Source organism: Phaethon aethereus, assembly GCF_964289735.1.
Source record: "Phaethon aethereus genome assembly, chromosome: 1".
NCBI classification, from domain to species: domain Eukaryota; kingdom Metazoa; phylum Chordata; class Aves; order Phaethontiformes; family Phaethontidae; genus Phaethon; species Phaethon aethereus.
The window spans coordinates 2,099,093-2,111,773 of NC_138575.1; the positions used below are offsets into that span (position 1 = coordinate 2,099,093).

Genomic DNA, 12,681 nt, shown 5'->3' on the forward strand with positions numbered 1-12,681 from the left:
GATTCCCTGATGCAGATTACACATGGCTGCACAATCAGAGAAATGAGAGCATGGAGCACACTAGAAATGCATAGGCAGGAGATGTAAGTTGGAGCATGACCACTTTTTGCAGCAGCATGCACTTGAACCTGTTGGAGCAGGTCCAGAGGAGGCCACAACAATGCTCAGAGGGATGGAACAGCTCTGCTGTGAAGACAGGCTGGGAGAGCTGTGGGGGTTCAGCCTGGAGAAGAGAAGGCTCCGGGGAGACCTTACTGCAGCTGCCAGAACTTAAAGGGGATCTATAGGAAAGATGGGGACAGACTTTTTAGCAGGGCCTGTAGTGACAGGACAAGGGGTAATGGTTTTAAAGTGAAAGAGGGCAGATTCAGACTAGACATAAGGAAGAAGTGCTTTATGATGAAGATGGTGAACCCCTGGCCCAGGCTGCCCAGAGAGGTGGTCGATGCCCCATCCCTGGCAACATCCCAGGTCAGGTTGGATGGGGCTCTGAGCAACCTGATCTAGTTGAAGATGTCCCTGCTTATGGCAGAGGGGTTGGACTAGATGACCATTAAAGATCCCTTCCAACTCAAACTATTCTATGATTCTATGAAAAGCTGGAGGTGATCATGGGGCTCCAGCCTTAGTCATTCAAGGGCTATCATTTGGGGTTACCCTGCAGTGGGTAGACCTAAAAGCACTTGGAGTGAATTTGTAAGTTGCCTTCACTCATCTTACTATATTCAGTTTTTTTTTTTTTCCTCTTCATGCTTCTGGCTACCCTGGGGAAGAGAGTAAAGTAAGGTCTCAGTGCCATGCTACTTCCTTGTTGCTCAACAATTTGATAGACACAAAGCTCTCAGCCATGGACTCCTATCTCACTTGCGATTCATCTGGAATTAATGGATCCTCAGACCAAAAGCATCCGCAGAAGAGTCAGGCAACTCACTTTCTGCATATTATTTCCTCAGGGTACACAGTGATGTAAAGTTCCTGGAAAGATCTCCATTAAAGATTCAGAACCTTGGGAGGAATCAGCCCAGGAGACCCGTTACAGGGAAGCATGAGGAGGTTTCAGAGACAAGCAGTCTCACAGGTTGCAACATTCACAGACTTCCATTCTTGTAACAAATGAGTAGGATACTCTACTGATAAAAACAGTAGTAGCATGTGCGCAGACACAGTACCTGCTCCTGCTCTGCTCTTCAAGTCCTGAATGCTATCAGAAACTGCAGGTGGCTCCAAACCCAGATATGCCTTTATGAGGAAACTCAGCTCCGTGAATGCCTCATCCAATTCATCTGCAGAAAGAGATATACATTTCATGGTGGAGAGAAAGGATACATAATGAAAAAGCCAAGCTTCATCAATATGAAGTTACAAATCACAGAAGTTTGACACAGAAATGCATTCTTAACTCATCCAGCTCATCCTGTAGGAGAAAAATCTTCACCTTCATAAATAGCACATTCAAGAAAATAATTGAAATTCATCTCAGTTTCTGTACTCACCTAAATATTCTCCTTTTGCAATTTGGTTTACTGTTTTATTTCTTTAATGCTATATTTAAATTGTAAGCTCCATATACCGTTGACAATAAGTACAAATACGATATTTCATACCACAATGATATAGTTCACCATCACTGTGGTGAACTGCAAAAATCAGCTCCACAAAGGGGCAGACACAGAGAAGGAGCTAGAAAAGGATTCTTCTCTACCACTTGCTATCCTCAATTCCTAAATATCAAGAAGCAAACATTTGTTTTAATGAAATATCTACCATGCTCACATTCCTTGTTTCAGGCTGGGGGACTTGAGCAAGTTACTGAGCAGAAGAGTCCTACACAAGCTTTGCAGCAGCCTCTTCTTTACAGGGAGACGTTGCCAGACTGCACATTAGCTGTCATTTCAACACCTGAAAGAAGCCGAACCTGCCCAGAGATAATTAGGTCTCTTAGAGCAAAAGCACCTCTGAACTCTGCCCAGAAACCAACAGACAATTAGTACAGATCAGTCTAATATTCTCATAGGAGACAATACCTAACAAGCGTGCTGCTCAGTTCAATAGTTGGTTCGCTTTCTAGATGGGCTTAAAGCACAACTTGGACATAACAGAGTAATTCAGTCCTGACAGACCTCCAGAGCTTTCTGGATTCCTGGGACAAGAATTAACTGGGAAAAATCAGTTAAGGGAAAGTTTAAACTGTTATGCTGAACATCAAACCATTCGTCACCCTTAGTTTCATGTGCCTTTGCTTGCATAGCAGTTTCAGTCCATCTATTGGTGTGACATTAGAAGCCAAATTTATATTATGAAAGAGATTAACTTACCTGTGTTGACTACTGCATCAAAGTATCCTGGAAAAACCTGGCTTATTTTGATGTACATGTCCACTCTGGAGACTGCCTCTTCAATCTCTGGCCTGCTGAATAATCCTTTCCTCCGCAGATGTCCCTCATAGTTTTCTTTGTTCATTGGTACTAACAGGATGTATCTGGGTTTGAAGTAGGTATTTTTCAAGCTACGCACACCCTTTAAAATTAAGCAGAGAAACACAATGTTTTGTTCCTGAAACTGTGTGCCTATTGAATTTGTAGCTGAGTTTAGGACAACACTGTATTTATCACAAATTACTGTGAAAGCAGTACTGGAAACCAGAATCCAGTCTACAGGTCTCAAGATCTAGCATCCAGCTTCACAAAATAGGCACATTCAAGGTGAAATGCCCTAAAGCTACATGTGGAAAGCATTACAAGAATGGTATAACTTTATTCTAAACACACTTTTGAAAGAATCCTTTTAGTCAAATCCCACAGTGATTTAAAGCATCATACTTCTCATACCCACCAGTTAATGACTTTTCCGTCTTTTCCATCCTCTCTATTACATCAGGACCTAGTTATTCTAAAGGTGCGTATCACTGAGTCACACTATTGTACTGACACACAGCACAACTTATCTGCATCACCACCTTGGCCCTTAGCTTTCCACTATGAACAAACAAATTTTTAACTCAGCTGGTGTATTTTTCTAAGTGAAAATGTGCAACTTCATTGAGATACAGGCATATTTATTTTGCTGGAGCAGCTTGCAATGTTACCCCCTCTCAAAACTGGGTGGAACCACAACTCCCCAGCAGAGAGATGATGGGCACGTTCTTTATCTGTTACACTGTAGTAAGTCGTCTTAACTTGAACCACTTTTATCAGCAATAAACGATATTGAGTAGGACTTTTAGTACAGCAGACTAGGAAACATTTACATGTGCCTTGCACCAACTCTGCTAGAAGGACAATGGCTCTGGTTAGCACTAATTGACAGCTGGGGGCTGCAAACACCTATAATAATTTCAGCTAGATCTGAAAAGGGAGACCTGTCTGCATGCTAGGACTTAAAGACAAGGTCTTATTAAATGATGCAGGTATTGGTACCAATCTTGAATTTCTGATAGTTTTCCTTTGCACCAACTCATACTTTGAAGAGTCTTTTCTCTCTCCTTCTCACTTTATCTACATATAAAACAGAATATTGTAACCATGTAGCCCTGCAATACGGTATTGCCATTGCCATGGGATTTGCACCGAGTTTTCAACACCTGAAGACCGAGGCTTGTCCTGTTCGCTCTGAACTCTTCTTGGCTTGGCTGTAACTTTGTTTTACTTGGTTCAGCTGTGACAGCAATTTCTCTTGTTGACCGGGTATCTATATCTAATTGTGTTACTTTTGTTTATCTTTGTGTAGTACAACCATAGATTTATATGGATAGCAGTAAGCAGCAGTTGTTCCAGGTAGAATGCGATGTTTATGACTCAACATAATAACAGTGTAGATAAATACAAGCCTGGCATGATAGCAAAGACCTTGAGAAGTGGAAACACAAGGACACAACGTAGAGGACTACAGGTATGGGATGGTAAGAGATGGGTCACAACCTTGACAATAGACACCTCACAACTATGAACATCTCAATAATGGTCGGTTAAAAAACGAAGGCCTGGAGCTAGACAAAGCTGGTTTTAGGGGCAACAAGAAAAAATAGTATCTAACATACATAAATGGCACCATATATAATGAACTCTTGTATCAGCAATAGCATGGCCAGCAGGGCTAGGGAAGCGATCGTCCCCCTGTCCTCAGCGCTGGTGAGGCCGCACCTCGAATCCTGTGTTCAATTTTGGGCCCCTCACTACAAGAAGGACATCGACGTACTGGAGCATGTCCAGAGAAGGGCAACAAAGCTGGTGAGGGGTCTGGAGCACAAGTCTGATGAGGAGCGGCTGAGGGAACTGGGGTTGTTCAGTCTGGAGAAGAGGAGGCTGAGGGGAGACCTTATCGCTCTCTACAACTACCTGAAAGGGGGTTCTGGTGAGGTGGGGGTCTCTTCTCCCAAGTAACGAGCAATAGAACAAGAGGAAACAGCCTCAAGTTGTGCCAGGGGAGGTTTAGATTGGATATTAGGAAAAATGCCTTCACCAAAAGGGTTGTCAAGCACTGGAACAGGCTGCCCAGGGAAGTGGTGGAGTCACCATCCCTAGAGGTATTTAAAAGATGCGTGGATGTGGTACTTAGGGACATGGTTTAGTGGTGGACTTGGCAGTGCTGGGTTAACAGTTGGACTCCATGATATTAAAGGTCTTTTCCAACCTAAATGATTCTATGAATTCATATTTAGCCTGGAGCTGCAGACCAACGAAGAAAGAGAAAGGTGTAACCATGTATAAGCAAACATAGACAAATGACCCCAAGAGGATCCTGGGAGGAGAAAGAAGAAACTATCAACATGAATATCCTCCCAGGAAAGGGCTCAAATGTTGACAACTTGCTGTAACATCTTTCCCCCCCAGCCCCCAACAACATCAGAGGGAAACCACTGACCTTAGAACCCAAAGCAGCATGAAAGGGTGAGCATAACACCAGCAAACCAGACAGAAACCAAGAAGCAGGTGTTACAATTTTTATTGTTGTTATTATTATTATTATTGGGAATTTTTCAGTATATAAGTACTCTAAAAGCATTATTATTCTTCCTTTTTTGTAATAATTAGACGTAGACTAATGATGATTCTTAAATTAGAGAGTTAAAATTTCAATCATACTAACAACAAATTCTTGGCTTTATTTATATCTATATGATCATATATATAAAATGATCATTTTTGGTGTTTAATGATCATTGTGGAAAAAAAAAAAAAAAACAAACCAAATCCCCACACCAAAACAGGCCTGGTGATGAACAAATTATCCAACGTTAAGTGAGACCATGCACGTTATTGCACTGTAGTAACCACAGGGGAAGCTTACTTCATTTTCATTGAGGCTTGATACACCTTCTTCACTAAAGCGGGTAGGAACAGAGAGGGACTAGTAAGTCAAATCTGAGCATTGTTCATTACTTCATCAGAACTGACCACCACATCCTTAAAGCTGGGTGTGTCAAGAATAATTCTAAAATATAGTCAAATACAAGTGAAATCATGAATAAAATAATAGACTGAACACTTACTAGATTTTTTTCTCCTGCTTGCAGCGTTCTAAGTATGGAACAGTACTTTGATCCATTCTAAAAATTTCAGGGAGTGAATCTGGGGAAAATCCTATTCATTTTAGTGAAAACTAAAGGGAAGAATTTGGGGCACAGAAATCTTTGCATCCAGCTATGTGACCACGTACTTTCAGCTAGGCCCATAACTATTCAGAGATTGGAAAACCAGCAGAAAGCAGACCCACATTCTAGCCCAGTAACACCCTCCTCATCTGAAGTTGCACCATGAACGAGTTCTCTTTCTGATCAAGAAATAACATAACAAATGATTCATATGTCCCATTCCTTTGTAGGAATAGGGAGGCAGCCCATCAATAGTCTGGGATAAGCGGGGAGGAGAAAAAAGGAAGAGATACAGAAATCTTCTGATGTGCCCAATAAATTTGTTGTACAGAGACATTAGGATGAGTGACTGTCTAATATGAAATAAAGAGAGTATAAGGAAAGTGACCTTAAAATAACGAATGGGAGAATCTAGGAGTTGACAGTTTGAAACCAAAGAAATATTTGGAAAATTAAAAAAAGGAGTAAAATTTTAATTTCCTGAATTTGCATATGAAAGAGTGAAGGACTACCTGAGCTGAAGACATCCATTCATTTAAGACAGCTAAAGCACCTCAGTTTTTTTCAGTTAACAGCATGAGGTTCTAGAACAGATGTGACTAGTATTGTATCCTACTTCCTTTGATTTCCCAGCCTGAATGACTGGATAACCAGCAACAAGTGCAATACAGAGTAGTCTTTGGCAGGAGACAAGGTGTACTTATATTTCTGGAAGCATAATGAGACACATTAGCCACTCTGCCACTACACCCTTGGTTGGAACGTGCAGCTCCTTCAGTCACTCTGCAGGTATTGGTGGCTACACAAGCAAAGGGAAAGCACTGCAAATGTGCTTACTCCAATACATAACTGTGTGTCAGAATTGCAGCAGCTTCACTAACTGGAAGTGTAGACTCAGCAAGATTTAACTTTTAAACTTTGTGTCAGTCTCCTTTATCAGTGAAAGATATACTCTAGATTAAAGGGAATGAACGGCTTTAAATTTTTAGTCTCATCCCACAGACCATAATTAAAATTTCTTTTAATGGTGTTAAATCACTTTTGTTATGAGCCTTGCAGAAGATAATGGACTTTGATAACTTCTATTCAGATACATAACTCACCATTATTGTTTCTCATCTGCTAGCAGAGTCCACAGTGATACAAGACGATGCATAATTACTACGTGATCTTGAAACTTCAGTGACAAAGGAGTTACTTAGCTGTCTGTCCATGACAGTACCTTTGGTAATACCCGGTAAAAGTTATGGTCACTGCCTATGTCGCTGGGTTAACCTTCTTATGAATAAACATGATGTTCCATTAAGTTCTTTCTCCTAAATTATTTGACAACACATCTACTTTGTGAAGAACTGACAGCTTTAAAAGGCACCCCATTCATCATCCTGTTTTTCTCCCTTTGTAAATTTAGGCTCTGTCTGGCAAGACAACAAACACACTCGATGCCTATTGCAATCAGCAGAGACTGAGGGCGATTTACTGTAGACTGAAGAAAAAGAAGAAATAGAACTACACAGAGATTAAGTTATTAATTTTCTGTTTAATATCAGCCAAGTAACAGGCACTTAAGAGCAGGATTTCAGCATTAAATTGAGCAAGGACTTACTAATTCTTTAGCGCTGACATGTTACTATTCTGTTATTTGTACGTTTATATGCAAGCCAGTAAAAGTGTACAGATTTATTTGGGCCAAAGGGGACTAAAACTCCTTATGGACACTAAGTTTCTTAACTGAAATCTAGTTTTTTGATCATCAGTTTCACAAACAAAATAAACATCCTAAAATTAAATAAATTTAGTATCAATTTTTGCTCAAGTCTCCCTAGTCATTCCCCTAACTCTGGATGCACAACTTAGGACCCTACGTTAGCACTGCAGTCTCCTATATTTCTTTTTTGTATCTATTATTTTTTTTCCCATCTATCATGGAGTGTAGTAGTGTCTGTTAAGTTGTAGTAATCCCCCAGAGGTAGAGCAGAGTGATGAAACATGCAAGAAACATGGTGAATCCCAGCAACACTCAGTATCACATTCTGGGCACTCTGCAGAGTCTCATTTTGGAAGCTCGTATTGATAAGAGCTTTTTTTGTAGAAAGAATTTGGAAGCAAATGTCGCATGTCTTTCCTTGTTGGTCACCTCAACCCCTAGCTAGTAAATCTTGATCTAAGATAATGAGAATTATATAATTAGAAAACTAGCTAAAAAGTTATTCTTTTGGGATTCCAATAGATAGGTTTTGACACTTTGTGACCTAGTTTCTTAACGCAGCAAGACTTCTGAGATTCTGCCATCTATGCATGTGCACCTGACAAATCTCAGAGTATGAGTAATCCCTCAAAGAGATTGCACCCTTTAATAGTCCTGCCCAGAATATTGCCTCACGCCTGCATGAGGCAGGCTCATTGCTTCATGGTCCTGCATTGCTTCATCAGTAAAGGAGAAGGATGGCATTCTTTTAGGGGTGATCAGTAGCTGTGCAGCTCTAGACTAGTCCCACTATAAGCTGCAGGTGAGTGGAAAGCACATGGCTGAACAGCTGAGGATACTGTAATGGAAAGTACTGGTGATGTGGTGGGGAGATGAGGCCGCTGAAAACTGAAAAAATAGGCTAGGAAATTTTAAGAAGCCAGCAGAAGGATCCATCTGGCTGAATGTGGGTGTCTATAAAGGGGGTGGTGTGGTTTACCTATAGACAACGGAGAGCTATTTGATACAGGCAGTGGAGTTAAAAATGGAGTTCATCTGGCCAAACAACTGTATCTGCAGTGAGTGTAACGCAGCCCACACAACTAGTTCAAGTGTGTCAGCAGCAGCTGTGGGCTGGGCAGAGGCCATAGGACATCGCTTGTGTCACTAAGTGGCTATGCCTAGGCCGCTGAAACAAACCTTAGTCAAACCACATGGATTCCTCCCCGGGAGAGTTCTCACAGAATGACTCATTCAAAAATGGTTAGGCAATAAGTAATCCTTACCTCTAGTTCCAAGTGAACACAGGTTGCAAGACCCTCTCTGGCAATTGATTCTACAGTGTCTCTTCCAAGTCCGTAGTAATAGCCATTGTATTTATAGGTTGCTATAAACTTCCCCTGAAATTCAAAACAGCAAGTATAATGACAGAGGAAATATTTTAAGGGAAACAACTTCCTTTAAGGAGCATAGTCACTCTGGACTTCCTTGCTTTCTCTCCTTACAAAGTTTCTCCCTGCCTAAATCATCAATGATAATGAGGCCAATGAGAGCACAAAATTTGCAGAGAAGAGCACATAGTCAGTCTTGCAGGGTACGGGCTTGTGCATTGTTCATGGGCAATAAAACACCAGTGTCTTGAAAACAAGCTGCTGACAGGTTACAGCGTTCATTGGTTATTCATTCACACCGTAAAGAAACCAAGATCTAAAGCAAGAGGCATCCTTCTTTTGACGTTACATCAACCCGTATGGCCATGCCATATAAAATAGAAAATGTAAAAGGAAAGACAGGACAGAAACAAATCTGCAAGGAGAATGTATAACTGGCCAAGAAATTTCCAAGTTAAAACCTGACAACTGAAACTGTGGTTCCCAGTGGTATGTCTAGACAGATGTGAGCAGATCGTATTCTTTTAAGACTAAGCTACTTGATTACTGGGAGTTATCATTAAGGAGCAGATCAGTTGCTTAAGACTGTGTTGGCTCCCCTGTTTGTGTACGTACAAATAATGAGCTCTGCTGTGGCTGTTCAAGCCAAAGTTTCATTGCAGGCAGCAAAAGGCATCAGAAACTGCGTCCAGAGGGAAAGACAATGCCTTTAGGGGGGATTTGCTAAATTTTAAAAGGCTGAATTCCCTGCAGGGTTGAAGAAAAAAGAAAAAGGGGAAAAAAGGAAGGGGGGGGAAAAAGGAAGTGGGGGGAGAAAGTGGGGTGGAAAGGGAGGGAAAGGGGGGGAGGGGGGAGTGAGGGGAGGGGAGGGAAGGGAGGGAAAGGAGGGGAGGGAAGGAGGGGGGGGAAGGAGGGGGGGAAGGAGGGGGGGAAGGAGGGGGGGAAGGAGGGGGGGAAGGAGGGGGGGAAGGAGGGGGGGAAGGAGGGGGGGAAGGAGGGGGGGAAGGAGGGGGGGAAGGAGGGGGGGAAGGAGGGGGGGGAAGGAGGGGGGGAAGGAGGGGGGGAAGGAGGGGGGGAAGGAGGGGGGGAAGGAGGGGGGGAAGGAGGGGGGGAAGGAGGGGGGGAAGGAGGGGGGGAAGGAGGGGGGGAAGGAGGGGGGGAAGGAGGGGGGGAAGGAGGGGGGGAAGGAGGGGGGGAAGGAGGGGGAGGGGAGGGAGGGGAAGGAAGGGGGGGGAAGGGGAGGGAAAGGGGAGGGAAAGGGGAGGGAAAGGGGAGGGAAAGGGGAGGGAAAGGGGAGGGAAAGGGGAGGGAAAGGGGAGGGAAAGGGGAGGGAAAGGGGAGGGAAAGGGGAGGGAAAGGGGAGGGAAAGGGGAGGGAAAGGGGAGGGAAAGGGGAGGGAAAGGGGAGGGAAAGGGGAGGGAAAGGGGAGGGAAAGGGGAGGGAAAGGGGAGGGAAAGGGGAGGGAAAGGGGAGGGAAAGGGGAGGGAAAGGGGAGGGAAAGGGGAGGGAAAGGGGAGGGAAGGGGGGGAAGGGGGAGGGAAGGGGGGGGAAGGGGGGGAAGGGGGGGAAGGGGGGGGAAGGGGGGGGAAGGGGGGGAAGGGGGGGAAGGGGGGGAAGGGGGGGGAAGGGGGGGAAGGAGGGGGGGAAGGGGCGGGGGAGGGAGGGGGGGAGGGAAGGGGGGAGGGAAGGGGGAGGGGGGGAAGGAGGGGGGGAGGGAAGGGGAGGGGAGGGGGGGAAGGAGGGGATGGAAGGAGGGGAAGGAGGGGGGGAAGGAGGGGGGAAGGAGGGAGAGGGGGAAGAGGGGGAAAAAGAAGAAAGAAAAGAGGAAAAAAGTCAGCTATTTGAAGAGTTTTTCTTTCCTATACACTCAGTAGATATTTGCATATGGAAATAAGTTTATTTCTACATTACACTGCTGTTTAAAGATGCCATTTAAATTGACTATCATGCCCATTTAGTGATTTCTATATCTGCATCCAGAAGACAGCCTAAATACACGAGTGTGTGGTTTCTGGGTATGAACTTAAGCCACATAACCGTGAGTGAATAAGCATGCACACACAGACACAAACCTAATGTAAAACAAACAAGAAATCAGATCGGGACAGAAAAGTTGAGTTGACTCTGGGTGCAGGAAATAGGCCTACTAGGATACTAGTCAGGTACTTACTGTGTTCACCATTTTGTCAAATGCTTCTTGAGAAACGAAATAGTAATCAAGTCTGTTTTCTTCACCAAAATAAGCTGCCCTGGTAGTGTGACAGGGACTGGAAAATATATGGTATAATAAAGAAATAACCTGTTTTCAATCATAGAAGCAGCTATGGAATGGGGGGGGGGGAGAATACTACAAATCATTTTATTTTTAAGAAAAAAGAATTATGGGAACTATAAAGATGTGCAAATCATATCACTAATGCCGCATATTTGAAAGATTAACCCATAAATACACAAAAAAGTTTAAATGTAACGTTACGTTTTGGCTATAAATCCGCCCCCCAACCCAGGACAGCATGAACTGAAGCTGTCACAGCACCCTGTAATAGAGAAATGATGAAGTCATTTTTTTCCAGTTATGTCAGCTTGTGGATGATATAAAGTGGAACCCTAAATATGGAAAAGGAGACTAGGAGTTAGGCTGAGCTGTGAGGTTAAGAAAGATATAAAGACCAATCTTTAAATAGACCCCTAATAGTAAGGGGACAAACAATCCTGAAACTAGGGAGATAAGTGGGATATAAGGCAGGAAAAGTAATTGCCTGCCACCACATAAGGATAATAGGATAAAACTCAGATACGTGAGCTTACTTCCAGGATGAAACACTTAAAAAAAAAAATCACCAAAAAAAACCCCAAACAAAACCAAAAAACCCCAGCTAATTCAATGCATGTAGCAATTTTAGATTAAAGTATGCAGTGGCTCGTGTTCTATCTTAGGAAATTATATTTTGCTACTTGTTTCTGCTTTGGTTTTGTCTTTAATTTTTACATTGTAGGATAACAGGAACAAAAGTGTCATGTGGAGCTTTGGCGTCGATTCACACTGACAACATTTTAACCCTTTGACTTCTGCTTGATTGTCCTGAAAAATATAGCAAAAAATATACCACCTACTAGTATATCACCTACCAGGCTACTTCTGTTCATTTGTTCAAGGTAGCTGAGTTATAAACCATTAAGAAGTTTAGTCTATAAGGCAGAGCTTGACAGATCTTAACTATCATGGCGTTAGAGGGTGCCACTTTTTTTTTATCAGCAAGCTGTGGCAAATGAGAACAGTGTGCTGCACATGGGCTCCGTAAAATTTCACTTCAAAGGCCTGATTTTCTTTAAGATATTATGAACGCATCCAGCTTTAAAGGTCACTCCTGAGCACTAGCCAGATGGTTTGAGGGTCCAATTTCACTTTATTTTTTGAAACACTTTTAAACATTACAACCCTTTTTAATTGCAAGGCCATGTTTACATTCAAACTGCCAGGGTATCTTGCATGAAATACAATTTTAATGAGTGGAATGTTTGAAATTTAGAAGTGTAAGCCATAAAATTGCTTAAATCTCCACTGAATAATTAAAACACAACTTTGCTTTACGGCTGCAATTTTCTGCTCTGTTAAGATTCTGTCTCTCTCCCTTTTTTTCCCCTCATGCATAAAACTTTTAGGAAATAAAATACACAGTATAAAAACAATGCTTTTAAAAAAACACACACAGTGTTTGGAAAATTTTGATTGGTATTCAATCCATTGTAATTTCTAATCTAGTCTTTCAAAACATAGTAGTTGCTTTAAAGAAAGGCAAAAAGTCATTTTTCCAGTCACATAACCTTCACAGATCTTTTCTTAAAATATCCTTCAACTTGCCAGTTTCATGATCTAATCCAGCAAGGTTCTACAATCTGAGTACAGAGCGGACAGAAATACTCATAGGCTCCTTCCCCATGGTGTATTACGTTAGAGAAGGCTACTACTACACACCACATCGACATGCAGAGTGTGGTCCTGTGATATCAAG

The 12,681-nt window shown here is 42.6% G+C and overlaps 1 protein-coding gene across 1 annotated transcript in view; it reads right to left on the reverse strand.

The window, feature by feature from the left end:
- LRGUK (leucine rich repeats and guanylate kinase domain containing) overlaps positions 1–12,681 on the reverse strand; it is a gene marked incomplete at both ends in the record, with an annotated part of 57,506 nt that overhangs the window by 19,958 nt on the left and 24,867 nt on the right. The window contains 4 exons of the mRNA XM_082013842.1: positions 1,170–1,283; positions 2,316–2,517; positions 8,564–8,677; positions 10,839–10,935. Of these exons, the coding sequence (XP_081869968.1) occupies positions 1,170–1,283; positions 2,316–2,517; positions 8,564–8,677; positions 10,839–10,935 (527 nt within the window). The remainder of the gene's footprint in view (positions 1–1,169; positions 1,284–2,315; positions 2,518–8,563; positions 8,678–10,838; positions 10,936–12,681) is intronic.